The 26,556-nt window shown below is 39.4% G+C and overlaps 1 protein-coding gene and 1 pseudogene across 9 annotated transcripts in view; one reads left to right on the top strand and one right to left on the bottom strand.

The window, feature by feature from the left end:
- Positions 1-1,932: 1,932 nt before the first annotated feature.
- The window catches only part of TCF12 (transcription factor 12), a 383,172-nt gene continuing 358,548 nt past the window's right edge, over positions 1,933-26,556 (top strand). For 2 of the 8 annotated variants that reach the window (XM_079912043.1, XM_079912044.1), the window contains exons 1-3: positions 1,933-2,179; positions 3,168-3,264; positions 4,188-4,260. In XM_079912043.1, the coding sequence (XP_079768169.1) occupies positions 3,190-3,264; positions 4,188-4,260 (148 nt within the window). In that variant the 5' untranslated portion in view covers positions 1,933-2,179; positions 3,168-3,189. Of the gene's footprint in view, positions 2,180-3,167; positions 3,265-4,187; positions 4,261-26,556 lie in introns of those variants that run through there. The other 6 variants (XM_079912048.1, XM_079912047.1, XM_079912042.1 and 3 more) reach the window with 5 other exon arrangements.
- LOC307181864 (Krueppel-like factor 4) overlaps positions 10,558-26,556 on the bottom strand; it is a 125,166-nt pseudogene continuing 109,167 nt past the window's right edge. Inside the window, exon 2 of the transcript in view lies at positions 10,558-24,777. The product of the transcript in view is annotated as a Krueppel-like factor 4 (transcript). The remainder of the gene's footprint in view (positions 24,778-26,556) is intronic.

The raw sequence follows: 26,556 nt of genomic DNA, 5'->3' as shown, positions 1-26,556 counted from the left end.
TCTACTCAGACTTTTCATCTTGATGTTTAGGTCTTTGCTACAAAAAATAGCCATTGGGCCTATATCGCTTAGAACACATTAGATTACAAACAGCAGAATACTCTAATCCTGTTGGTTCCATCAATGACGGTAGTCCTGGGTTCAGAAGCTGTGATCAGAGACTCAAAAACATCACCAAAGCATATCTTTTTCTGCCTATGCTTTCTCCATGTCTGCTTTATTTTCACCTGGCTGGACCTGGTGGTTGGAAGATGGCTGCCCAAAGTCCAGAGGTTCCTTGATTTTTTTTTTTTTGTTCTGTAAAATATGCTGGTGATATTCCTTCACATTTTTTCATTGTTTTTATGCTCCTGGATTTCTTGAGTACGTGCAGAAAGAGGAAGTTGCCTCTGAAGCTCTCGGAATATGAAAAAAAAAATAAAAACTTTCCCCGAAGCCCCCAGCATTGGCCCAAATTGTGCCATGCACATTGCCAACCAGTAACTGTAGCACGGAATGGAACTGTGCTGCTTCATTTAGTTTGGAATTTTGCTCATTTGCTTGGAATGGAACCGCATTCTCCAGTAGGCAGCCAGGCCAGGGATGTGATGCTAAGAAAGGGGGTAGGTGTTTACCTAGATAAGGGGTAGTAGATACAGGTAAGGTTACCACAGGATCTGGCCAGGTGCAGGGTGTAGCTGTTGAGAACGTAATGGAAACCCTTACCCCCAAGCTACAATTGCCTTCTTCCGCTGGACAGCTCTGTTTGTAATAAAGTACAGTTATTGCATATTTGCAGCTAAGTCTATCTCCTTGTTTCCATGCAAATCTGGGCTCCAATGGCTCCTTCTTGCCAGGTTGTTGCCCTCAAGGCGTTCGCTGCATTTTTCAATTTGTTACTTTGGATATGTCTTCTTTCCTCACAGTGTTTCTTCCGCCTGGGGCTTACTGGTCTTTACTGCATTCACTGACCCAAAAGAGTCAAAACATTGGCTGCTATTGGAGAAAACCTTACTTTGACGTCTGAATAGAATGAAATTGAGGTTTAGTTATTTTGTCCTCTTCTTACTCCGTCTGGGGTTCTTCAGGCCAAGTTCAGTACTTGCGCCAAGACTGCGACTTTGTGACAGAGCCTCTCTGGGCTGTCTCTGTAAAATGAAAGGACTGGCTTGATCCATTTACAAGAACTCGTCCTGCTGTGCGATTCGGTGGTCTCTTTTGGGATTCGGATGGGAAGAGAGGATTGTAATCGTGGACGCTTGAGTGAGTGAAGTGTTTGGGAACCTGAAGCCCACGTTGCTTTGTGTGGTTTGAAGAAGGTTTTGCCTCTTCTGCATTCCGCTCAGCAACGAATTTGACCAACCGTACCTACTCCAAAAGCCGACCGAGGTGGCCGGTCTCCTTCCCCACACACGCATCTTCCAAGCCGAGCCCTACGCAGCCTCCCAGGGCCGGAGCCTTCGGGCCAGGCCGAGTGTGGCATCTGGCGTCCAGCGCGGCTTGCTCGGGAACGGAAGCCTTTCAGGGCTCTGCGGCCTCGGGCTGGGTGGCCTGGTCAGCGGATCCAGATGAGCCCGCTGAAGCGTCTCCGCCGCTCCGCTTCGGGGCGGGAAGCCGGAGCAGGACGAGCAAGGGGAGGCGCCACGGTGCCCGCCTACCCTCTCCCGGGGGCCCGACCAGGCGTCCTCCCGGGCGGCCTAGCCCTGCCTCGCTGGGCGTCTGCTCGTGGCTCCCGCCCCTCCCCAGCGGCTCCGACTCCGGCCCGCCTCACCCCACCGCGGGCTTTGTCCGCCAGCCGCGCGCCGGCCCCTCCCCGTTCCCGCAGGCTCCTCCCCGCCCCCTCGGCTGGCCCCACTTCCTCGGCGCAGGCGGCAGGAGCGGGCGGGGGACGAAAGGGTTAAACCGGGGCTCTTCCCGGCGCGGAGGGATCCAGAACCGAGCCGAGCGCGGTGCTGAGGCCGCCTCAGCGAAAAAAATGTCCGCCTGAGGAGACCCACAAGTTCTATCTGGGGGGACCGCCAGCCCGCCCCGGGAGGAAGGGGCGGCCAGGCCTGAGAGCCGCCTCCCCCGCCCGGATCCGAAAGCTCGCGCGGGGGAAAGTGAGCCGAACCGCCGGGCCGTGCAAGGGGAAGTCCGAGCCCGCTCTCCCGGCCAAAGTGAACTTTAATCGGGGTGGTTGGATGCGGAGACGGGGCGGCAGGTAATTGCGGGCCGGCAAGCGGGAGGGGGACGCTGTGTTGGGGCTGGGGGCTGCGGAGCGGCGCCGCGTCCCTGGCGGAGCGGAGGCGCCCCCGGCCCGCGCCCCAACTCCGCGCCCCTTTGTACAGAGGCGAACTCGGGGTCCCCTCCAAGTTGGGGAACGGAGTGGGGGCGGAGGTGAAGAGTCGCGGGTGGCCAGGCCCGCGGGCGGCGCGCTCGGCCTGCGCGCCCCGCTCAGCGCTCGGCTGGGGTTCCGGGGCGCGCGGGAGAGCGGGTTCTTCGGCTGCCGAGCCAGGCTCATTGTTAGGCAGGTCCGGGGCCGGCCGGCCGCGGGCAGGGCAGCAAAAGTGGGAGGAGGCCGAGCCGGGGGAGGAGGACGCCGGGCAAGAGCGGGGCTAGTTGTCGGTGTTTCTGTTTTCTTTTTAAAAACGCCCCTCGGACGCGCGCGGGGGTGGAGGTGTGCTTTCCGACCCCCGGGGCCCGCGGGGGACATCCGGGCGGCGGCGGCGGCCGCAGACGCGGGCCTGCGAGCGGCGCGTTCCCTGCAACTTGTCAGTTCTATTGTTGCCGAGCCAGAGAGTCACTTCGCTACTCCCCTCGCCGCCGCTCCGCTCGCTGGATGCCCGATCGCCCCTCATCCCCGCCCCTCGAGACCCCCGCCCCGGCCGGGCCCCGCGCGTCCGGCACCCCGCGGCTGCGCGGGGTAGGGGGCGCCGGGGAGGGGGCAGGGACGGGCTCGGAAACTTGCGTGAGAGGCGGCGAGTTGCGGGAGCCGCCGCGTAGCTCCCGGGCCGGGCCGAGAAACGCGTGGATTCACGGACCCGGCGCGGGCACCGAGCTCTCCTGCCCCCTGCCCGCGCGGCGGTGGGGAACGAGTAGGATATTGGAAGGCAGCCCGGCGTTTTTCCTCTTCTTCTACGCCTCTCTCCATTCCCGTACACACTTTGGGCCTCGGTGGTCTCTCGCTGAGCCTCTTTCCTCTGTCTTAGGACCTGCTAGAAGTGGCCGAAGATGAATCCCCAGCAGCAGCGCATGGCTGCTATAGGGACCGATAAGGAGCTGAGCGACCTGCTGGACTTCAGTGCGGTATGAGAGCTTTCTGCGGCATCTTGGGGTTCCGCTGAGGTTTACAGAAAAAGAAAGAAAGGGGGGAGAGCGACGTGGAGACTAAGCAGCGTGAACTCCATCTGCTTTGAGCAGTAGTTCTCAGGGCTGGAGTCCAGCTCCCCCAAGTTGGACACCTGAACTTTGATGTAATGTCTAGACTTGCAGATTTAAAACTTTAATGCCAGAGGGGTCATTTGATTTAGCCAGTTAAAAGGAGAACAGCGTAATCTTGAGCTTTGGTTGAGTCATCCTCTGACCCTGACGATTATTAGGGATTTTGAACTTCATATGAAAAAAAATTGTTTTTTCTTCAACACTCCTAACCATTTCCCTTTTCAAGATGTATAGTTTATGGTACCTGAAAGATGTCAGTTACAGGAAAGCTAGTGAAGGGCTAGGATTCCCAGCCTTTTGGGTTGAACCATTTTAATATAAATATATATGTACTTATACATGTGTGTATGTGTGTAAACATATGCATATACAAGAAGTACATATGTGTATGTACATTTAAAATTTTCTTAACATGGGAAATAATTGAGTGACTTAAAAATATCAGCTGGCCCCACTGCCCTTATTTCTAATGCGTTGAATTCCTTTATTAACTGCTGGTACAAAGCGAAGATCATTGACAGAAACTTACCACTTAAACTTAATAATCTTAGAATCTCTCATGTAACTGACTGGGTTTTCAGAACAGAAGATAGCCAGTATTTCCAAATAGTGTGAGGAAATAATATCACTAAATGTATTTGCTTTTCTGGGTATGAATGTATATATCCAATTTTATTTTAACTTCCCTCTGAAATACAGCAACTAATTGATGACTCTTGGTGGACTTTTGTTTGCAAGGAATCTAGAAGAATTTCACAACTAACAGATGCGTTTGGATTATTTTGCAGATGTTTTCCCCACCTGTTAATAGTGGGAAAACCAGACCAACGACACTGGGAAGCAGTCAGTTCAGCGGATCAGGTAAGATCATGTCTAAAATCAGAAACTCATATTTTGGTGTTGTGATGTCTAGTTAAAACTATAAACAAAAACAAACAAGCCCCAAATGTGGGCTGTTCCTTTAAGGATCCATTGACATTTTTTCAAGAATTTCAATGTGAATTTAAAATTTGTTCTCTTTTCTCTGAATTTTTAAATTGAAAATTATCTTGTTTGAGTGCAAGGGATTATAGCATGCCTCTGTATTTAGAAAAGAACCAGAAGAAAATGCTCTTTGGTCCATGTGTAGTATTTTTTTTTAAATTGTTTATTTAAATATTTGTATTTTAAAAATTTTCTAAATTTTAGCCCATTAATGTTATTAAACTTTTGGATTCTAAAGAGTTGGTAAAATAATGTTATTTAAAATATGTATATGAAAAGTGGAATTGAGTCAAGCAGTAATTAGTAACACTTATTTTAAAAGATGGCTATTCCTTTTGGAAGTCTTCAGGAAATTAACAATTTTGTGCACAGTTATTTGAAATGTTACAAATGAATGAATAGAAAGTTAGATGTACTTTCAAATAACACAGATGATTGAATTCTGTCCTACGTTCATGTTACATTAGGATGTTTAGCGTAAGTTAAATTAGATTCCTAGTTCTACACTAGTGCTTTCGTCCTCAAATTTACTTTCTGTATATTAATAACTACTCTACTCCATTATTAACATTTATCCTATATTTCTTAAGTGTGCATTTTTGGTTTTTCTTACTTAGTTATACTCATGATTTTTAAAAAATAAATGTTCCAGAAGCAAGGTCCATTCTAGTGTACAAAAGCTATCATTTTCTGTTTAACTTAGATTTATTCCTTAGTGCGGGAAGAGGTAAAAAAAAAAAAAACAAAAACAAAAGCCAAGACAGCAACATAAGAAAACCAGCTGTCAAATCTCTAGGCTGAAACTCAGTAATTCCTCTTTGACCGGTGCTTTTTTATTTCCCCTAGTAAAATGATAGTTGACTTCTTAAGATACTGTGGGAGCAAAACATCAGAAAAGAAGGTTAATTTCATAACCAATTTAACCCTTTATACCACTTTACATTAAAACAAGTTTCTATGTAAAAATCATACACTACCTTAATTTACTAAAATTCATTTTTAATGATGAAATTACAACTTAAGGGGAAAATACAGCATGTTGTTTAACATCTCAAATAAAAACATTTTGAATTTTAAATATCCTAAAGACTAATATTATCCTTAATCAAAAGGATATCATAAAATGTCAGCCAAACCCCAGCTCTTCTCCCACCTGTATCCATTTATTGGTAGTGGTTTGAAAATCATCGCTTTTTTGGGTTGAGGAGAGAAAATTATTAGTTAATATAGAAGAAGGCTATATTCTCTTTCTTTACTACTGTTTTGAATACATGTCAATTTTTGCAACTGATACATTCTCAGGAACTTTCAAATTTTCTTTGTCTAATACATAGTAGATGCTTAGTATATTTCATTAAATGAATAGTGATATTGCTGTTTCAGACTGTTAGCTCTGACTTGAATTGTAGAAAATATATTTAACTGACATTCATTGATATCAAGGACATGAACTTCAGAAACTGGCTATTAGAAATACTTTCTGTTTTTAAAATAAGGGCAAATATATATTTTTTACTTTTTAAAATTAAGGTATGATATATGTAGTCTAAAATTAAAAAAAAAGTTCAGTGAACTCTAGCATGACATTGGAACAGTGTGGGTCCTTCTTTCTGTAGCATGCATTATACAAAGAAAAAAATTATTTTTCTACATTGTAGAAGTGTTCATAATATTTGATTCTTTAGAGCAGGAAATTTTTAGCTTTAAAACTGTTAGGTTTTTTTATCTGTTGAAAATTTGAACTTGAATATTTATCTTCATCTATGTGGTTTGTTTTAAATTTCAGGAAAAAATTGTAATTAAAAAAAGCTATGACCTCTAATAATCAGTGAATGGATTTAGCTTTGGGGGGAAGGGAGAATAGCAAAGCAGTCATTTTATATGAAAGTATACTGGTAGATATAGTCCTATAGCCATTTCTTATCTTAAAGGAAATGTCTAAAAGAGGTTGGTATGGCAATATTGTTTTATTTGTATATTTTATTGACACTTTAATAATCTTCTGATCTCATGTCAAAGGATATGTAATATGTCCTAATGCCTGATTACTTGCAGTGTATAAGGAGCTAAAGATCTGACTTTCCTTCTGAAGAGGTGACTTAAAGATTAGAGTTACCTTGTTTTTGAAGTAACATTTGCAAAATCCCAAGCCTTTTGCCTCATGAAAACTACAGTTGTGTGTATAATTTTCTTTATTGATTGTCCTTTTTGAGGATGAGTTAATTTCAGTGTATATGCTATATAATATGATGTTATTTTTAAATCTTATTCCTAAAGCGATATATAACTTGTAAGATAGTCGACACTTCATCAAAAGTCTCAATGGAAAAGGCTAATATGTATTTTCTGTTACTTATTTGTCTTGAGGAATTTTTATAGTCATATTTTTTCATCAAGGGTGTTAATTTTCTTTGCATTATGATACAACTGTGAATTTGTCTGTTTGGTATGATAGAAGCTGTGAGGTATTCTTATGGTGACCTTGAGACAGGGGTTTCTCTCTGTAGGAGTTAAAGGTGAGTGAGGCACTTTTGTAGGACAGTGTATAGGAGGAAAGCTTGTTGAAAGGATTGACAAAGTGGAAATAGTTCTGGTGTTTAAATCCACTGTCCCCTCCAGCTTCAGGGATTGAGTATGGAGAACTAAATTGTGATATTGGATTTAATTTTTCGTAGTTTAAATGTTTACATGATATCTGAAAAATTTCCTTTGTTAGTTTTTGAATCCAAGTAACAAGAGATGTTGGAAGGGAGTGGGATAAATTTGTTTAGTAAGCCATCTATATATATTGAGTCTGTCTCTTATATTTCTATCTAGAGAGTTATTTTAACAAGCAAGTAAAGCTTTTACTTTTCCTTGTTCAAATTAGACTTTTGTAACACTATAGATTTCTTCTTACTCAAGATTTTTGGAAAGAATTATAAGAACGATTTTCTAGCTCTTAATTTTTAAAAGGAGTACAGTTTTTCATTTGGGAGGTATTTTCATATGCACATTTGGGATTTTTGAAAATACTGAATTTTCAAAAAATTTTCTGGGAGGCCAGAAAAATGAATTCTCATTAAATTACTCTTCAGTATTTTTTTAAATTAAACTTTTTGTTTTGAGATAATGGTAGATTCATATGCAGTTGTAAGAAACAATACAGAGATCCCACTTTTACTTTAACATGTTTCCTGCAACAGTAACATCTTGTAAAACTGTGGTACAATACCACAACTAGGTTATTGACAGTGTTATACTCAAGATACAGGAACAGTTCCATCATCACAAGGATTCCTGGTGTTTCCCTATTATAACTGTATCTACTTCTCAAGTAATTTTTTTAAAAAAGGGACTGATTAGTAACCACCTACTCACTCAATTAAAATGGAGTAAGCTTTTCAAATTGCTAAAGCATTATTTGAAATATCAAGGAAGAGAACACCAAAATTTTACCAATGTGTTTTTTAACTGAAGTGTAATATAAGTAGGAATTGTAATTTTAAATAGGGGGGAAACTAGATTTAGCTTTTTCACTTAAAGTATTGTAAAGTTATGAGTAGGATGTGTTTCATATGTGTACCTATCAGTGTTGAAGTTTGTTAACTATAGTGTATAGTAATATACACTCAAATTTAGTACTGTTATTTGGGTAACTGAACCATATTAGACATTTACTTCTGGCGAGCTGTAGTGATGAATTAGAGTAACTGCAGAGTCAGCAGGCATATGAGGAAAAATATAATATTTTAGGATAAATATGGTCTACTGTTAGGTGGCTCATTTAATGTAAAAGTTAAGTAGCAAAGGTGTGTTTTAGAGAAAATCTGTATATGAAAATACATTCTTGGAAAACAAAAATTAGAGACAAGATTATAACCATGAGTACTGTGTGCTTTTCGGAGTAGTTCCTATAGTGCTCTTTTAAGTAGTCATGGCTTAGAATGGATTTGAAAACCAGTTTGATTAGGTCACAGTATTTTAGAGACTTGTTTATTATATACAGTGAGCCATACCTTTAATTAATTATTATTTCCATCTGTTTTCGTTAACAATTTAAGCATTTAAAATCATTTTCTTGGATAAGAAGATAAAGATGAAGATACTCAACTTTAAATATAAACACAATTGTTTTCACATTTTAGATTTAATGGGCCTATTTATGATAATCTCTTATTAAAGCCAAATAGTCTTTTTTTGTTCTTGAACAGTTGATACTCACGTCTGGAATGTCACTGCCTGCTTAGTGTTGTCAAAGACTTGGATAACTCTTGCCACAAGAGAGTAAAATAACACTATTAGAAAAGGTCTCCTGGGGAAAAAAAAGGAGTTTCTGGACAGTGTGTGGGATATCTTTTTAAAAAAAGTATTTAATAGGACTGCTTTTGGGTATTGCTTGAATATGTTTTTTGGATGGGAATGTTGAAATTACAAATCTAATGCTTTTGTGCTTAGGGAATAAAATGAAAAGAAGACATACATTTAAATATATTAGTTCAAAAGACTTTCTGCTTTGTTAAATAGTTGAGCCATATTTATCTTAGATTTATCAGTTAACCACATATTTATTTAGTATTTACTTTGTGCTGGTTGCTATTCTACTGGCTTTTGGGAAGGTGGCAAATGGAGAAGGACATAGACCAAAAAAAGTGGAGGCATTTCATTATCTGGACAGGAAGATAAAATGTAAAAATGTGAGGTAAACTTCTATAACATAAAAAATGTCAACAGCTGCACATTAATATAGGTTAAATTGAGTCCATGAGAGTAAGAATGTGCTGAGGAGTGAGGGAACTGGCTTAAGGAAAACTCAAAAATGTTGAATTTAAAGTTGACTTTTAAAGGAGATATGAAAAATGAATTAGGGAAGAGAAGAACTGTTCTCCCAGTTGTGGAATAGCATGAAAAGAGACCCGGAAATGGAAGGCTTACTCCAAGGGCCTGTATGTACACAGTTCGGGGAAAGAGAAACTGATTTTTATTGATTATCACTCCTGCACTCCTTGAGTAGCTCATATTTATATACTGTTATCTGGAGCCAGACTGCATGGATTCAAATCTAATCATTGCCATTTATTAGCTGGTGACCTTGGGTATGTATCTTAACCTCTCTGTGCTTCTATTTCTTAATCTGTAAAATAGGACTAATACTACTAGCCATCCTCATAGAGTCGTTATGAATGTTAACCGAGTTAATACAAGTAAAGCTCCAGGAACAGTGTCTGGCACAGAGTCAACTGTGGTGGAGTGAATTGTTAGTGGTGAGGCAATAGAATAAGGAAGGCATTTACTTATTCAGGAGGCTATTGTGCTAATCTAGGGATGAGCTGGTGAAGGTTTGGACTTGGTATTAGTATAGGAAGTAGGAAGGGAAAATAGGAAGTAGGAAGGGAAAATAGGAAGTAAGAAGGAAAAATACCAGAAGAAAAGGATTGACAGAATTTGAAGGACTGGATTTCTATAGGTAAGAGAAATTACTTTTGCAGTTCTGGCATAATTGGAGGGTAGTAGTGCTGGAGAAAAAAAAATATATAAAGATGCTGGTATGTTTTGAGCATTTTAAATTTCACATGACTTGGGACTCTTGGCTAACTTGGGGATTTATGAGAGAAGAGTGCTGCAAGATGAGTTAAAAATTTTGGTTAAAAAAACTCTTTTCTGGGCTTCCCTGGTGGCGCAGTGGTTGAGAGTCCACCTGCCGATGCAGGGGACACGGGTTCGTGCCCTGGTCCGGGAAGATCCCACATGCCGCGGAGCGGCTGGGCCCATGAGCCATGGCCGCTGAGCCAGCATGTCCGGAGCCTGTGCTCCGCAACGAGAGAGGCCACGACAGTGAGAGGCCCACATAACGCAAAAAAAAAAAAAAAAAAAAAAAAAAAAAAAAAAAACTCTTTTCTGCCTGTAAAATTAATACATAATCATCATTGAAAAGAAAATTGGAGAACAGAAAAAGCAACAAGGGAAAAAAGACACCGGTTATTTTACTATACAGAGAAAATTGTTACATTTTGATTTATTTCCTTTTAGTCTTTTTTTCCTGTTCTGTGTTTGCAAAGTTGAGAGCTTACTGATGGTTTCATTTCATGTCCTGCTTTTTTATTTCACTTGATGTTATGAGCATTTTCTCATGTTCTTAAAGGTTCTTCGTAAGCTCTATTTAAAATTATTGTATGGTATTATTACATGGGATGAATATAGCATAACTTATCAAATCAGTTATCTTACTGCTTGACGTTTAGAGATTTTGTTTGTTGATTTGCGTTTTGTTATTATAAAAAATATGATAGTGAATACCTTTTTGTACATGCATATATTTTTATCTACACTTCAATTTCCTTTGGATAGGAGATGTAGATTTGGGTTTTTGTTCCTACAAGTTATAATTAAAACTAAGTGAGTGAATGAATACCCTTAGGGAAATGAATTCAGAGGGAGATAAATGATCAGGTCAAGAATTGATGTTAATGGTGGAGTTAGATGTATAGAATTAGTGACTTTGGTTGATTATTTAATGTAAAAATACAAATTTTTATTAGTTTATGGATGGAGTGTTTGATGACATTTGGTGCAGATTTGTATTTGTATGTAATTTGGTTGTCTGTTGACTGGAGGGAATTCCTGTCATTCTTTGACCTGTGCTTATTGAAATGGAGTGGAATCTAGTTGGAGTCTATCAGTGAGAGAGCCCTTGAATTCTTGACTTTTTATAAGAGAGGTAGTATAGTGCAGTGGGAAGAATTGGGTTCAGGAGCCAGATGACTAGATTGGAACAGTGCTTTGCAACTTATTAGCTGGGTGGCCCTAGGCAAGTCATTTAAATGATCTGAGCATACTTTTTTCCTTTATGAAGAGTGGATAATAATGCTTACCTTCAGAATCCTTATGAGGATCAAATAAGATTATCTTTATATATTGCCTGCTACACTGTAGATTCAAAAATTGTAGCTGCCTATGGCACCCGCTTAAGTAATACTAATGTAATATTATTATTAATAGTAATAATTATAACCAGTATTATAGCCAATGTTTATTGAACTATTATCATATGCTAGGTGCTTTGCTAAGCTCTTTATAGGCATTACCTCATTTTACTTTAGATAAAATGATGTGATGTTTTATGGCGATGGGGAGGGTGAGGAAATGCCCCCCAAGGGCAACATGTCAGAGTTGCTTTCTAGTGCCAAAATCAGGCTGAAGAATAGTTTTGAAAGGTCATTAGGTACCTAATAACCTTACCTTTATTTTTTGTAGCTCATTTCTTCTTAATACTATTATTTTGTGGACTACATGTTGTATAGTACAGAATGGTAAACAGAAATGTGTACACCTTTTGAAAACCCTCTTTCATGTTTAGGCATCGCCACTTGGATGTAGGGTTTTCTTTATATTGCTCTCTGTCTGCTTGAAAATTTTCCTTTCTAGAATGAAGTGTAGTATAAATAAATAAATAAAATAAAAATGATGTGACCTGAGAGGATAGAATAGCTGGGAGACAAGTTGGAGAGAATGAGTCTCTAGGGTAGAGCTTCTCCACTTTTTTCTTAATGGCAGGGAAGGAGCATAAACTCCCCTGGTAGCCTGAAGCAACACATTGTAAGTGAGCAGAAGAAATCTTATCTTAAAAATCTTCATGTGCATTTTACTTTCTACTCCCTAGCACAAACATATTTGTTGTAATAGAAATATGTTTTAATTAATCATTAAGTAAAACTGAAGTTCTAGGAAGATGCATTGAGTTTAGCTTATGACATTGCCTTCCTCCTGTTTTCCTTTGTATCTTTGGGGGTAGAGGCCAGGGTGGAGTGGGATGCAGTCCTATACTATCCTTTCTTCAGTGAGAAGACCAGCCTTAGAGTGTATTTTCTTTGGCTGTCTTTATCTTGGATCTTTTCTTGCTCCTACAAAAATCTATGAAAAGGGAATGTTACATTGGGGGAGGGGGGTTGTTTTGGTAGGGAGCAAATTGTTATTCTGTAAGCTGAAGCACAGAGAAATTTGTTGGTAATATATATAACTGTCATTTGAACTTCTGTTTTCTTTTTCTATCCAGATCATCCTGTGATTTTTTCACATACCCCTGACTTGTATGTTTTTACAGGGAGAGCTTTGATTTTTTTGTTCCATGTTTAAAATGTGCTCTCATGTGTTCCAGGTTAAAAATGTGCTCTCATAAAGACCATGGTGAGTCATCCAAGCTACTATAAGCTGATTGGGGACTTAAAGATCACACAGAAATGAAAACAGATTAGCGATTGGTTACTAATTTTTATTGCATTGGACAGTGACTCAGGGATGAAACCTTCAAAATAAAATAAAAAAACAATTTGAGGTAAGGCACAGGACAGAAAATACTACCTTTTTTAAAAAAAAAAACCCACTACTATACCTTATTTTTGGTTATTAAAAATGAAGAAAGCTGGCCCAAGATGTCATTTTCTCAGATCTGTTTTAGGTGTTATGAAAGTGCGTGAATTTGAACTGAGGGAATACTCTGAATTTGAAAAATTATTCCAGTTACTCAGAGGAAGTCTTTCTGGCATTAGCCTCCCTCAAAAGTTGTTCACTTGTTTTCTTCTGGTGGTTTTGCCAGTGAGCCATTGTGAGGCTTTAAAATGAGCAGGATCAACTCATGATGACCCTTCCGCCACTTCACTGGTGGTTAATGTAGAGAACACAGGTTGAACTTAATCTGATCACACAACTCTAATCAATGAGCATATGTGCTGCTGCTCTCAGCAAGAGTTGTGAGTTAGTGGTGGGACACCATGGGGATCCCTGCTTGGAGGGAATTACAGTCATCCAGCCTCTCTGTTCTGAGGCATATGTTGTTTTGAGATGGTTGGGAATAAAAAAAAAGGGTTTACTATGCTACTGGAGAGGAAAAAATGCTAGGCTCACTTTGAACTTATGGCAGAAACATGATTTGGCCACAAGTTAGTTTAGAGAATCTGAGTTTATATGGGCATTCATAAACAAGGGATGAAAATCATTGAGTTCTCCTGAGTTAGGAGGTCCTCTTAGATTTTTGCTATTTGGAAACCCTACTGTATCCAGCTGACTTTGACGTACTTAGGTTTTGGAAAATGTTTTTCAGTGTTGGTCCCAATTTGGAATAAAGTTAAAGGGGGAAGATGATGCATGTTGAATCTCTTGGTGGCAACTTATAGGCAGCTTGAATTGATTATGCTTTTCCAACTAGGCAAGTAATTAGATCCACTTTAAGACTTTATTAAATATCCTAAGTGTCTCTTATTTAAGCATCAGCTAGTTCTTTTTATTTTAGGTGATAGCACAGTTTATTTATGATATGTCAAGACCACCTTTTTACTTGCCAAAGGTCCACAATCACTGATCTGCCATTTTGAAATCGGAAAAGATATGAATCAAATTTTTTCCTTTAAATTCAGCATAAATTATTTTAGTGGCAAGATTCGATCTTATCTGAAGGGAGGCCATTGACATTTCTTATTTTTCTAGTTACTGTATGATTACCAGGTGCTGGGGGTGATTTGTATGGTATGGTTTGTATACTGTATTTCTTTTCTAAAACCTGAAAAGTGGAATTCTAAAACCCACCCGGCCCCATGGATTTCCAAAAAGGTGTTATAGACCTCCCCTTCTGTGTGTGTGTTTGTGTGTGTGTGTGTGTGTGTGTGTGTGTGTGTGTGTGAGAGAATCTCCCTCACCCCCTCCCCACTGTTGTTGTTTTTGACTCAAAATAAGAATTTCTCTTTGGACTAAAAGTCTAGGCTAGAGACAGTTATTCTAAATACAGAAAAAAATTGTGGTGGACTTGTTAATATAAAGGAAATTCTTCTTGGAATACAGTATAAGCTTTTCGGACTGAGCTTTGTGGTTTGAGAAGTTTGCCCTATACATTGTTTTAGGAAGTCAGTTTTCATTTTGAGGAGGTATAAGCTTTTCATCTTTTGGGCCAAGGAGTGTAGTGATATTTCCCTGGTCATTTTGCATGGAAAATTTCAGGAGGCTAACAGATATATTTACGTAAATACATAAAACCAAGTAAGAAATAATTATGTATATATACATATATAAAAAATCAGCAGCATGTTATTACCTCCAAGATAAAGCCTCAGCCTTGACTCTTATCCAGATTTAACTGTGTGAGAGCAAACAGAAGAAAATCCTACAAGTCATATTCATGAAGAAAAGGAGGAGCTAAGATTTGGTTTCATAGAGGACAGACAACAAAACCAGTCTTTGGTAATTTTATTCTCTACTTTTATATTGGTTAAAAGTTTTCATAGGTTAGTAGCATGATGTTTATTCCTGCAGTATATTCATTAAAGGTATCTTCATTAAAAACAAATTGTGATTCTAATGAGTGTATGAAATTTTCCTCAGGAGCCTGTCATCCGCTCAGTCCCATTACTGTTTACTATAACTATGAAAGTAGCAATGAAGTGAGTGTGTAATAAACTAGTCTTTGTGTATCTGTTTTGAGAGGCAGGTCAGTTGACTATACTGACTTTTCTGGTTCCCTTGCAGACCTGTTCCCTGTAGCATTACCAGTGTTACTGTCTGAAGAATCATTATATAATATTGAATAATTAAATCCACATAAAGTTTGTAGAGGTTTGAGATTCCCTGCTGTGGGAACACAGAACAGGCCATACAGCCAGGGTCTGTCTTGCCTTCATACTTTATATAACATCTCTTGTCAAACTTCAGAGTATTGCCAGAGTGGGTAGACTCTGAGACTTGCTGAACAAGTTGTAGAGCAGTGGGACTTTGCCCAGTGAATGATTGGGGGAATGGGAGGAGTCTTATTATTTTAAAAAAATCAATAATGATAAATGTGCTTCATAAATTTTTAGTCATTCACTATTTAGTTCATAATTCTTGTAGGAAGTTGGTAATTGTTCATTTTACAGAGGAAATAGAGAAATCAACAGTGATACACATTTGCCTGTGGTTTCTTATTGCCCCTCAGAAGTAGCAAACTAATCAGTCATAGTTGCACCTGCACTGATACCAATCTACACCAGAGTACGGTTTGTCATGAGGAGGAATTTAATATCTCCAGAAATCTTTAAAATTTTTTGTTGTAACTGGAGGCTTAAATGGTGCCATGCTGATAATCTCCAAAAGAAAGTGCTTCAAGATTTATTTATTGTTAAAAAGAAAACAATAATCAAAAGCCTCCATAAAATAAAACTTTTCTTGTTGGTATTACAAGATATTAGATATAGACAACTACAGTCCAAAATGTCTTTAGGAGAGTATAATTCTTTTTGTGTGTGGTCTTCTTTTATTGTTTAGCTGTCATCAGACTTTGTGCCTTGGGAGGAAGATGAAATTTGATAGTTGTAAGATATTGGAATATTCACAGCTATTATTTAGTTGAGGCCATAGAAAAGAATGGCTGTTTCATAGTGTGGAAAATTCATTATTTTCACTTCCCCCTTTTCAAAGATTTAGTGTTTGTTTAGTTATAAAGGCAAGTAAAAGCAGATGGAAAATAGTTATTCCAAGGGTAGTTTAAAAGTGTTATTAAACATATAGAAGAGGTTTTAATGGAAGTTGTTAAAATTTAATTTTGGCAACAGACTTTTCAGTGCAGTAAAATGAAAAGATTTAAAGAGGGTGCTGATTAGTCCATTTTGTATTATTTATTTAAAGTAGACTGGGCTTTCATTTTGTTGAAGAGCATCAGTAGGCATTTGAGAGAACACACTAATGCGCTGTTGTTTTTTTATTGGTCTGTGTAGAATGGTTTGTTTAAGGTGGTGGAGAACAGAGAGAGACACATTGTGAAATGCTGGAAAGGGGAGGAGTTTGGAGTCACAAAGTTTTGATTCATTGTTGGCTTTATCATTTACCAGATTTGTGATCCTACGGCAATATGTTAACTTCTCTGAGTCTATCTCATGTCTAAAATGAGGAGAATAAAAATACTGCCTAAGGGGTTGTGAAAGTCATGAAATTAAATAATTTTTAAGGAAATTATTTCTAAAATGTGGAGTTTTGTGATTCTGTACGAATATTAGTTGTCTTATGTTAGGTGGCATAGCAACTCTTGAAGGGATTCCAAGTTCACAAGTTGTGGAATGAATGACTATTCATGCAAAACTCATACATTTCCAACAGTCAATCTCAGAATTCTTCAGATGAGTTCTTTCTCTTTTTGGTTAGATGAGGGAAGTTAAAGCAATAAAGTAAACTCTGTTAATTATATCTCAAACCATAGAGCCCCCAAATTAGTACCTTTGAGTCCTGTATTCTCAGCTTAGTTTTATTTTTTATTTATTTTTATTTATTTTTAAAATATTTATTCATTTGGCTGCATCGGGTCTTAGTGGCGGCATGGGGGATCTTTCGTTGTGGTGGGTGGGCTCTTCGTTATGGCTCACAGACTTCTCTCTAGTTGTGGCACACAGGCTCTAGAGCGCAGGCTTAGTTGCGGCGCGCAGGCTTAGTTGCCCCGCGGCATGTGGGATATTAGTTCCCCGACCAGGGATCGAACCCGAGTCCCCTGAATTGGAAGGTGGATTCTTAACCACTGGACCACCAGGGAAGTCCCCTCAGCTTAGCTTTAAATCCTTGTTGAGGATCTGTTGTAGTAACAAGGTTAACCACAGGCTTAAGTAGGGTGACAGTTGAATAGTTCTTAGGAAAGTTTTTGCTTTGTTTGATGAGCAGTAATCTGAACAAAACTTTAGTGTCAGTAAGAGTTAACCTTTTGAAGATTTTAAAGTACTGGATGTGGTGGCCTTGGTATACTCCTGAGTGAGGATGAGAGGGTGCAAGGATGAGGTTGGGAAATGCAAGTGGAACTCTCTTCTGCTGTATGCCTCTGCTGGAAGCAGGAAGGGTTGACTTAGTCTTATCCGTAAATGACAAGGTATCAGGGCTGGGGCTGTGTGCTGGTGCTATTTTTCCAGGTTCTTTGTGATTAGGGAAGATGAGGGCTTTCCCAGGTCCCAGCGCTGCCCCTTTCCAATTAGTGTGCTTGTCTGGGTATATAAAACACCTAGGCCACCTTTTATTGGGAAATATTGAGGTTTTTACTGACTCCATGTATGTATGTATTTATGGGATTGTATTGTTTAGAACTTTTCACTTTGTTTTAAAGAAGGAAATCAACAAATTCAAACTTCATGGAACCCAGAGTCAGTACCGCTATTGGGGTGGTTTTGGTGGAGGCCTGTGGACTGATAGGCTCCATTGGAGGTATTTGCTGGTTGTTCTTTAGGATAAGACAGTGACTGGGTTTAGGATTATAGGATGATTTGACAGTCACTTGACAAGAGTCAAGAAAGTTCTGGGGCCTTCTGATTGTAATAATTCCTAATGTCCTCTTGAAAGATCGTTATTAAATTGCAGTGACATGAGAGTAGATGGTAGGTGAAACAGAAAAACTAAGGACCTTGGAAGTGGATAGCTAGGGTTCCTGAATATAATTTCTAAGAACCCTGGGGCCAGGTGAAGTAGCTTATTTTTCTTTCATAGGTAATTGATGACTTCTGCATTCTTGCTGCTACTGCTGTTATCTGTTACTTCACCACTGGACATTGTAGTAGTCTTCTTACTTGGCCTCCTTGCTGCCATTTGCTCTCTTTTCCAGTCTGTCTTAGTCTGCACAGGCTGCCATAACAAAATACCACAGACTGGATGGCTTAAACAGCAGCAATTTATTTTCCAACAGTTCTGGAGGCTGGAAGTCTAAGATCAGGGTACCAGAGTTGTCAGGTTCTGATGTCAACTCTTCCTGGCTTACGGGCTGCCTTTTTGCTGTGTTCTCACATAGCCTTTCCTCAGTGTGTGAGTGAGAGGGGATAAGGGAGAGAGAACTCTCTGGTTTCCTTTCTTATAAGGGCACTAATGCCATCACAGGGGCCCCAGCCTCATGACCTCATTTAACCCTAATTACCTATCAAAGGCCTCATCTCCAAATATTGGCTTCAGTAGATGAATTTTGGGAGGATCCAAATGTTTAGTCCAAAACACAATCCTCATATCTTTAAAACATCTTTCTCCTGTGGTTTGTCTCAAGAGTCTACATGTGTTCCCTATTGGCTATCAAAACAAACAGAAGTCCTACCTTGGCATTTAAGTTCTTTAATAATCTGATAGGAACTTACTTTAGCCAGTTTTATACTCACTACTCCCCAGTCTGAATTGTATGGTTCAGTTGCACTGTTCTTTACCTGACCTCCTGCCTCTAGTTATTCTTTTCTTACAAACTGGAATATTTACTTGCCATTTTTGTGCCATTTGAGCCCCCTTTCCTTTATGAAATCTTTTCCAGCCATTTCAGGTCATAATTTTGTAAAAATATGGCTTCCAGATATTTAAAGGACTCTCGGGTAAAGGAAAGTACTTGTTCTTCTTTGCTCCTGAAGGCAAAGCTAAAGCCAATAAGGCAGTTATGGCCAGCAGATTTTGAGTCCAGCCAGTTATTGTAGCTGGACAGCTAATGGGTTAACACTGTAAGGTTTAAAAGAAGACTGAAGCCTGCTTCTTGTGAATATTTAACAAAGAATTTCTGTTTTAGAATACTTTCATTAAAAAAAAATATATATATATTTTATATATATATATCTTAGATTGTATGTTTTCTGAAAGCAAAGATAGTGTTTTACACTTGTATTTCTGCAAAGTACCCTACTTTAAGGTCAAACACCTGGTGAATGACTATATTTAGGTTTGGGGATGTGTGATAGATTGCTGGAAAGAGAGATTAAATTCCCTAAATTAAATTTCTTAGATTAAATATCCTAAATTGCATTTTTATTTCCTAATATCAGCTGCATGGTGAAGTTTTAAGGAAGCACTGAACTTGTGTGTATTAGCTGTCTGGAGACCTGTGGTGTGCATTCATTAGCATGTTCCACCTGTTCTCGTACTTCTTCTGAAAAGATCTTAGCGCATCCAAGACCCCACATTTAAACATCAAGGATGAGCAGGAAGTGGCCAAGTGGTAAAGCCACTGAGGTTGTATGTGAATACAGCTGCCTCTCCTGAACCACAGCTAGCCCTAGCTCTGAAGAGCAAACTCTTTCATAGTGTTTTCTTTTCATAGGGTGTGTGCCATTTTTGTTCTTTAGTAATGTCATATTGTGGGGAGGATGACTTTTCTGATACTGGCCTTGATTGGGTAGAGGAACTCTGTTGTATGAGGGCCGTAGGAACCATTTTACCACAGTTTGGAAACCACTAGATGGCCAAAACCTTGGAAGTGATACTTTTCCTACAGTAACCTAGATTTTTGCCAGTTGGGTTGAACCACAGAAGAAGAGAGGTTATATGGTCTAGCATTATAATAGATGTGGGGAAACATCTGTAAGAGCAGAAAAAGATAATCTTATTTAATGGAACTGAGTCTGTTCACCTGCTTAATTTCTGGTGGAAGGGTGGACCATCATCTTTTTTTTTTTTTTTTTTTTTTTTTTGCTGTACATGGGCCTCTCACTGTTGTGGCCTCTCCCGTTGCGGAGCACAGGCTCCGGAAGCGCAGGCTCAGCGGCCATGGCTCACGGGCCCAGCCGCTCTGCGGCATGTGGGATCTTCCTGAACCGGGGCATGAACCCATGTCCCCTGCATCAGCAGGCAGACTCTCAACCACTGCGCCACCAGGGAAGCCCCTGAACCATCATCTTTTATTGAATGCTTTTAAAGTCATCCTCAGATTTTTGGGCCAAAAGCTGCTTTTGTCGACTGTAGAAAATACGTTGTCTTTTGAAATTGGGTTGCAAATCTCAACATGAAGTCTTTGGAAATTGTATTTTTTATCTTTTCTTTTTCTTAAGCCAGGAATTGAGTTGACCCTTGTATGTGGAATTTGGAAAAATTTTGTTCTGAGGGAAACATTAATTGAAAGTTAAGGAGTTTTGTTAGGAGAGATCTAAGGGTATATCAGTTTAGAGATGTGACCTTTGTGATAAAGATGATAAAAATTCTCATCTCAGTAATCTACCTCAGAACAAATATTGTCCATTGTAAGCTTCTCACCGACTTAAGACCACTTTATCTGAGATAGTGGCTGCTAGATTCTCAGTTCTTATATAGCTTACCCCGGAAATGTATAGAATATATTGCCTTGTGTAGTTTAACAGAGTGTTTATTTCAAACAGAAACTTTCATTGCTTGGAAACCTGCAGATTTCTGAGATGCCACCTTTACCGCCTAAGACTGATTTTTAGCTCTCTGAAAGTACCCGTTTGATCCCTGTGAAAGGAGCAGGTTTGCGTTTATTCAGTGAGTCAAAGATGAGGTAATTGGTATTTTTATTATTTGAATGCAGGCTTTGTATTTTTGAATTTTGTGAAACAAAGCTGTGTTTGTAAACACATTTCAAAAATATAAATGACACTTTTTGGTGAAGATGTTCACTGAATAGCAAGAAAGTTCAGAAAAAAAGGAGCTTTTGTTAACATTTAATAATAATCTAACTGTTTTGATTGACTATCTCATTGATGTTTAAAGAGTACCTAATTTTTAGAACTTTTTGTATTGCAAATAATCCTCAGACTGGGTTGCAGTAGGAAAATATTTTTTTGGTTTCCAGTATTCCTATACTAGCTTGGAGTTTTCAACTGTTATCTTTGTTTAGAAGAATGTATCATAAGCAGTGTATTTCGATATAAAAATCATCTTGGGAAGCTCTAGGAAAGCATTTGTTTAGTGTTCCGATGTAAGATGAACAAGTTGCTGTGGTATTGGACCAATAACATAGGAATAGTTTGGTATGGCTCAGCTGGTTTAGATGTAAATAAACGGTGTAGAAGGGTTCAGGCAAAATCCAAAGTGAGTTTTCAGAGATTGTAAAAAGAAGCAGTTAATTTTATACTCCCCTCCAGTTTCTTCTTCTTTTAAAGGCTTGTTGGCTTTTGAATGAAATGGTCTGTTCTGGTATGGAAGTGTTGTTTCCAGAGGAAGTGTATTTTTATCTATTTGTAGTGGTTTTCACTAACCTAGGTGACACTGGAGAGGAAAGTGTTAAATTTTAAATTAATTTTGAAAGCCTATATGTAAGTGCTGAAAATGTTTTCTTCTATTAACTATTTTTGAAAAATTATAAAAATACAAGCCAAAGCTAAAAAAAATCTGAATAGCATAGAAAGCTATATGGTGAAAACCAAAAGTTCTTCTCGTCATTACTTCCTGTTCCCCATTTGCACTCCCTTGGCAGAGATTTACTCTGTTCAGTTTCTTCTCAGAGTTTTTCATGCATATGCAAGCGATACATAGCTCTTGTTTTTTACACAATAGGGAACAGCAGTTCTGCAGCTTAACCTTTTCACTTAACAAGAGAGGGTGAGTAGGGGATCACTATATAAAGGGCATTCTTGAGCCCGTATTTATTTTACTAGGATATTTTGATTTCCTAAAATATATGTAATGATTTGACCTGTTATAGAAAGTGACATAATTGTACAATACATATGACTTAATGAAGCTAAAAACCCTTTAGAAAACAAGCACTTAAATTAGTTTTATTGTAATAGAAACATTCAGTAAGATATTAGTTCTTTATGTATAGGCCTTGTGCACAGGGCACGCTTTTACATGAATTATTTAACATAATCTTTATAATAACTCTTTGAGGCAGATTTAGTTTTACTCCCTTTTTTGCAGATGAGGAAACAGGCTTAGGTGGTTGAGTAACAGCTACTAAGTGGTGGAATCAGATTTCAAAGGTGATCCTTACAGTTATGCAGCACTACCTAGTTATTCAGATTATTTAAAGAAAAACTAGTCTCATGGACAGTTGTGTAATATCCTGTTATCAAATACCACAGTTATTTAATATTAAAATTGGGTGAAGTCGTCATTGTTAAAATGTGTTTGGTGGAGGGATTGGCTCTTCCTTGATTTTAAACCCAACAATGTATTAGCATCACCTGGGAGCTTTTAACAAATGCCCATTCCTGGATCCTGAGGAAATACCCTTCTAATACCAGTTTGCTGAGTGATTTTTTTTTTTAATCATGAATGCATTGAAGTTTTATTAAATGCTTTCTTTGAATCCATTGAGATCATCAGATGGATTTCCTCCTTTGTTCTGTTCATGTAATAAATAACACTAATTGATTTTTTAATGCTAAATCAAGTTTGTGTTTCTGGAATAAATTCTACCTAGTCAAAATGTATCATTTTCATATTACTGAATTTAATTTGTTAATATTTTTTAAGGATTTTTATATCGGTATTCATGTTGGATATTGAGGTGTAGATTCTTTTTTTTGGGGGGGTATGTGTCTTTTGTTTTGTCATCAGAGTCACGCTGGGCTCATCGAATGAATTAGGAAGTGTTCCCTTGCTCCTCTTCTATTTTCTGAGAGTGTGTAGAAGTGGTGTTGTCTTCCTTAGGTATATAACAATTCACCAGTGAGACCTTCTAGGCCTAGTGTTTTCTATATAAAAAGGTTTTAAATTGTGATTAATTTCTTTAGTTGATTTAAGGCCATTCAGGTTTTCTGTTTCTTCTTGAATCAATTTTTGTAATGTGTGTCTTGCAAGGAATTTGTCCATTTCATTTGTTATTGAATTTATTGGTCTAACACTATTCATTTTTTTTCAGATAAAATATTATAGGTTTATTTAAAACTTAATTCTTACCTTGAGTATACAAAATACAAATTCCACAAAATGTTCATTTTTTTACTTTGTAGTTTACAGATATACAAAATAGAAGTTTGCTTAAATTTGTATTACATATTTATTAAGGCAAGGAATTATATAGAAAAAAACATTTGTTCTGCTTAAGGCATACTTTGGAATAAACCATCACATCTGAAACCACAGTGCATGACAGACTGTGTGCATAAAAACGTTAAAGTAAACCAGGTGTATTTACCTGACTTAGGTCATAAATGTAGACTGGAAGACAAAAATAGATTTTCCTTGTCAAAGTATGCAGCAGTTTGAGGACTTTGGCCTCATTTGGTACCTTTAGAACCAAGACTCACCAAACACCATCGTTTAGGCTATTAAAACACATTTTCTGTACCTGAATTTCTTCCTCTTCTAAGATCATAGTAATGGCTTTTAGAAGGCAAAGAGAATACAAGGTGATCTTTATGCTTATATTGCATCGAAACAATTCAAGGGATTCTGGTCTTCCCTCCCTTCAACTCAGGGATCTAATTTATACCCTGATATCCACAACATCCAGTCACCTCCTTGGCGTTTTCTAAGTCCAGGAATATATGATTAAGTTGGATTTAGAATTGGAATGATAGAAGATCCAGTCATAGACCCCATCTGTTCTTTGTTGTTTGGTTTCCTCATGTCTCCAGATTATCCATTCACAGGTTGACTTGTTGGGAACTTGACCATGGTTGTCGTGCTTTCAAGCTGGGTTCCTCCCCTCACCGGGAAGACAGTGTGAAAGGCAAAAAATACTGAATTCTCGCCTGGCAGTGTGGGTCATATCCACTGTTTTGGGATTTAAAAGTGCATCTTCATGTTGTTAGGCGAGGTGGTCCGACCTCGAAAATGCCTGGTCGCACTTCTGGCACTGAAAGGGGCGGTGCCCTGTGTGTTGGCGGTAGTGCCCGGTCAGTTCATCTGAGCGGGCAGATTTCCACCCGCAGCCATCCCAGTCACAGCGGTAAGGTTTCTCACCTGTGTGGGTTTGCAGGTGTGCCTTGAGATGAGAACTCTTCGGGTAGGTTTTGCCGCAGCCTGCGTAATCACGAGTGTGAGTGGCCGTCCTTTTCTGGGGCCACGACCTTCTCCCCCTCTTTGGCTGGGGCTTCTCTGGCCTGCAGGAACTGGATGGCGTGAGCTCTTGGTAATGGAGCGGTGGGACCTGCAGCTGCATCTCGTCGGGCAGGAAGGGAGGGTAGTTGGGCCCGGGGTGGGGATGGAAGCCTGGGGGTAGCGGCAGGGCAGGATGGCAGTCCCTGCTGCTCAGCAGTTCCTCTGCACCCAGGGTCGGGGTGGTCCTGCTGGGGAGCTGCCTCCCCAGGGGAAAGTCTTGCGCAGGCAGCCGGTGGCCATTGCTGAGAGGGCGTCCAGTGCCCAAGTGGGCATCAAGGGGCCGACTGACGGTGCACAAGGAGACAGCCTCCTGCTTGATCTTGGGACACATGCGCGCCAGCCTGCTGCTGTAGGGCGCCACCACCACTGGGTGGCTGCCGTCCAGGCTGCCTTTGCTAACACTGATGACCGACGGGCTGTCGTACTCGCTGCCAGGGACACTCAGCGACGCCTTCAACACAAACTTGCCCATCAGCCCGCCACCTGGCGGCTGCGGCTGCTGCAGCGGAATGTACACTGGGTCCAGTTCGGGCCTCAGAAGCTAGGTCACGAAGCCGCCGGAGGGGCTCACGTCGTTGATGTCTACCAGGTTGAAGGGAGCTGTTGGAGGGGGTGCAGACTCCCGGCCATAGAAGAGGCCGCCGCTGTGTTGCCCGGCGCCACGCCTGGGTCGCCCCTGATCTAACACTATTCATAATATTCTATTATCCTTTTATTGCGTTGGATATGTAGTCATGTTTCACCTTTCCCTCTCGATATTGGTAATTGTGTCTTTTCTCTTTTTTCTTAATTAGTCTTATGAGAGAGTTTGTATTTATCCATATATTTTCCGTTTACATCATTCTTCATTCCTTTGTGTATATCGGGTTTTCTGTTTTGTCTCATTTTTCTTCTGCCTGAAGCATTTTAAAAATTTCTTATAGTATAGAATGCAGACAGTGAATTCTCTTTATTTTTGCTGCCCTAAAAAGTTTTTATTTTGCCTTTATTTTGGAAGGGTATTTTTGCTGGATATAGAATTATGTTGACTTTTTTCTTTTGATAATTTAAACATGTCTCTCTATTGTGTGTGGTTTTTTTTTCTTTTTTGGCTTTCATTGTTTTTCATAAGTCTGCAATAATTCTTCTTTGTTCTTTTCTGCGTAATAGTTTTTTCCCTTTGGCTGCTTTTAAAAGTTCCTGTTTTCAGTAATTTGTTTTTAAGATTTCTATACCTGTATGTATGTGTGTGTTTGTTTGATATATATATGTTTACAGTTGAAACACTTTAGTCATTGTATCTTCAAATGTTTTTCCCTCACAGACTCCAATTACAATTATGTTGGTTCTCTTGATGTTATTCCACAGGTTACGGAGGTAACCTGTGGAATAACAGGTTTTTCCACAGGTTTTTCAGCCTTCTTTCTCTTTACAGTTCAATTTTAATAGTTTCTATTATTGTGTCGTCAAGCTAAGGATCTTTTCTTTTGCAGTGTGTAATCTATTCATCCTATCCAGTAAATTTTTCATTTCAGATACTGTATTTTATTTCTAGAACTCCTTTTTTTTTTTGGTCTTGCATCTCTTCACAATGTTCCTGGTTTTCTTTAAATCAGTGAATAATTTGTAATAGCTGTTTTCAAGTCTTTGTTTGCTAATATCTTTGTATTCTAGGCTTATTTGTATTGACAGATTTTTCTTCTGGTTATGGGTCACTTTTTTTTTTTTGCGTCTGCACATGTCTGGTAAATTTTGATTAAATTCTGAACATTTTGAATCTTACACTGTTGAGTGGATTTTGTTGTCTTTTATTTTTAAAATATATATATTTATTTATTTATTTGCTGTGTTGGGTCTTCATTGCTGCCTGTGGGCTTCCTCTAGTTGTGGCAGGCGGAGGCTACTCTTCATTGCGGCACACAGGCTTCTCATTGCGGTGGTTTCTCTTGTTGTGGAGCATGGGCTCTAGGTGCACAGGCTTCAGTAGTTGCGGCATGTGGGCTCAGTAGTTGTGGCGTGCGGGCTCTAGAGCGCAGGCTCAGTTATTGTGGCCCGTGGACTTAGTTGCTCCGTGGCATGTGGGATCTTCCTGGACCAGGGATCGAACCCATGTCCCCTTCATTGGCAGGCAGATTCCCAACCACTGCACCACCAGAGAAGTCCCTGTTGTCTTCTTTTAAATAATACAGGACTTGGTTATGTCAGGAGATTGAGTTACTAGAGGTGAACTCAGTCCCTTCAAGTGTCGCCTTTAAGCTTTGTTAGAGTGGGTATAGTGTAATTTTTATGGCAAGAATAGTTTTCCTTGTTACTAAGTCATAACCCTTCAGAGATATTTATTGAATTCCTTGGGTTTTCAATGTTTATGTTCCACTCTCACTGCTTCCAACTTTTAAGACATCTCCCAGTCCCATTTGAGCTCTGAGAGTTGTTGAACTTAAAATTCCTTGCTCATTTTTGCCTTCCTTTGTGCAGTTTTAC

The sequence above is a fragment of the Stenella coeruleoalba genome (genome assembly GCF_951394435.1).
Source record: "Stenella coeruleoalba genome assembly, chromosome: 2".
Lineage (NCBI taxonomy): Eukaryota > Metazoa > Chordata > Mammalia > Artiodactyla > Delphinidae > Stenella > Stenella coeruleoalba.
Note: the sequence above shows the minus strand (reverse complement) of the source record. Positions and strands in the feature narration are given on the sequence as shown.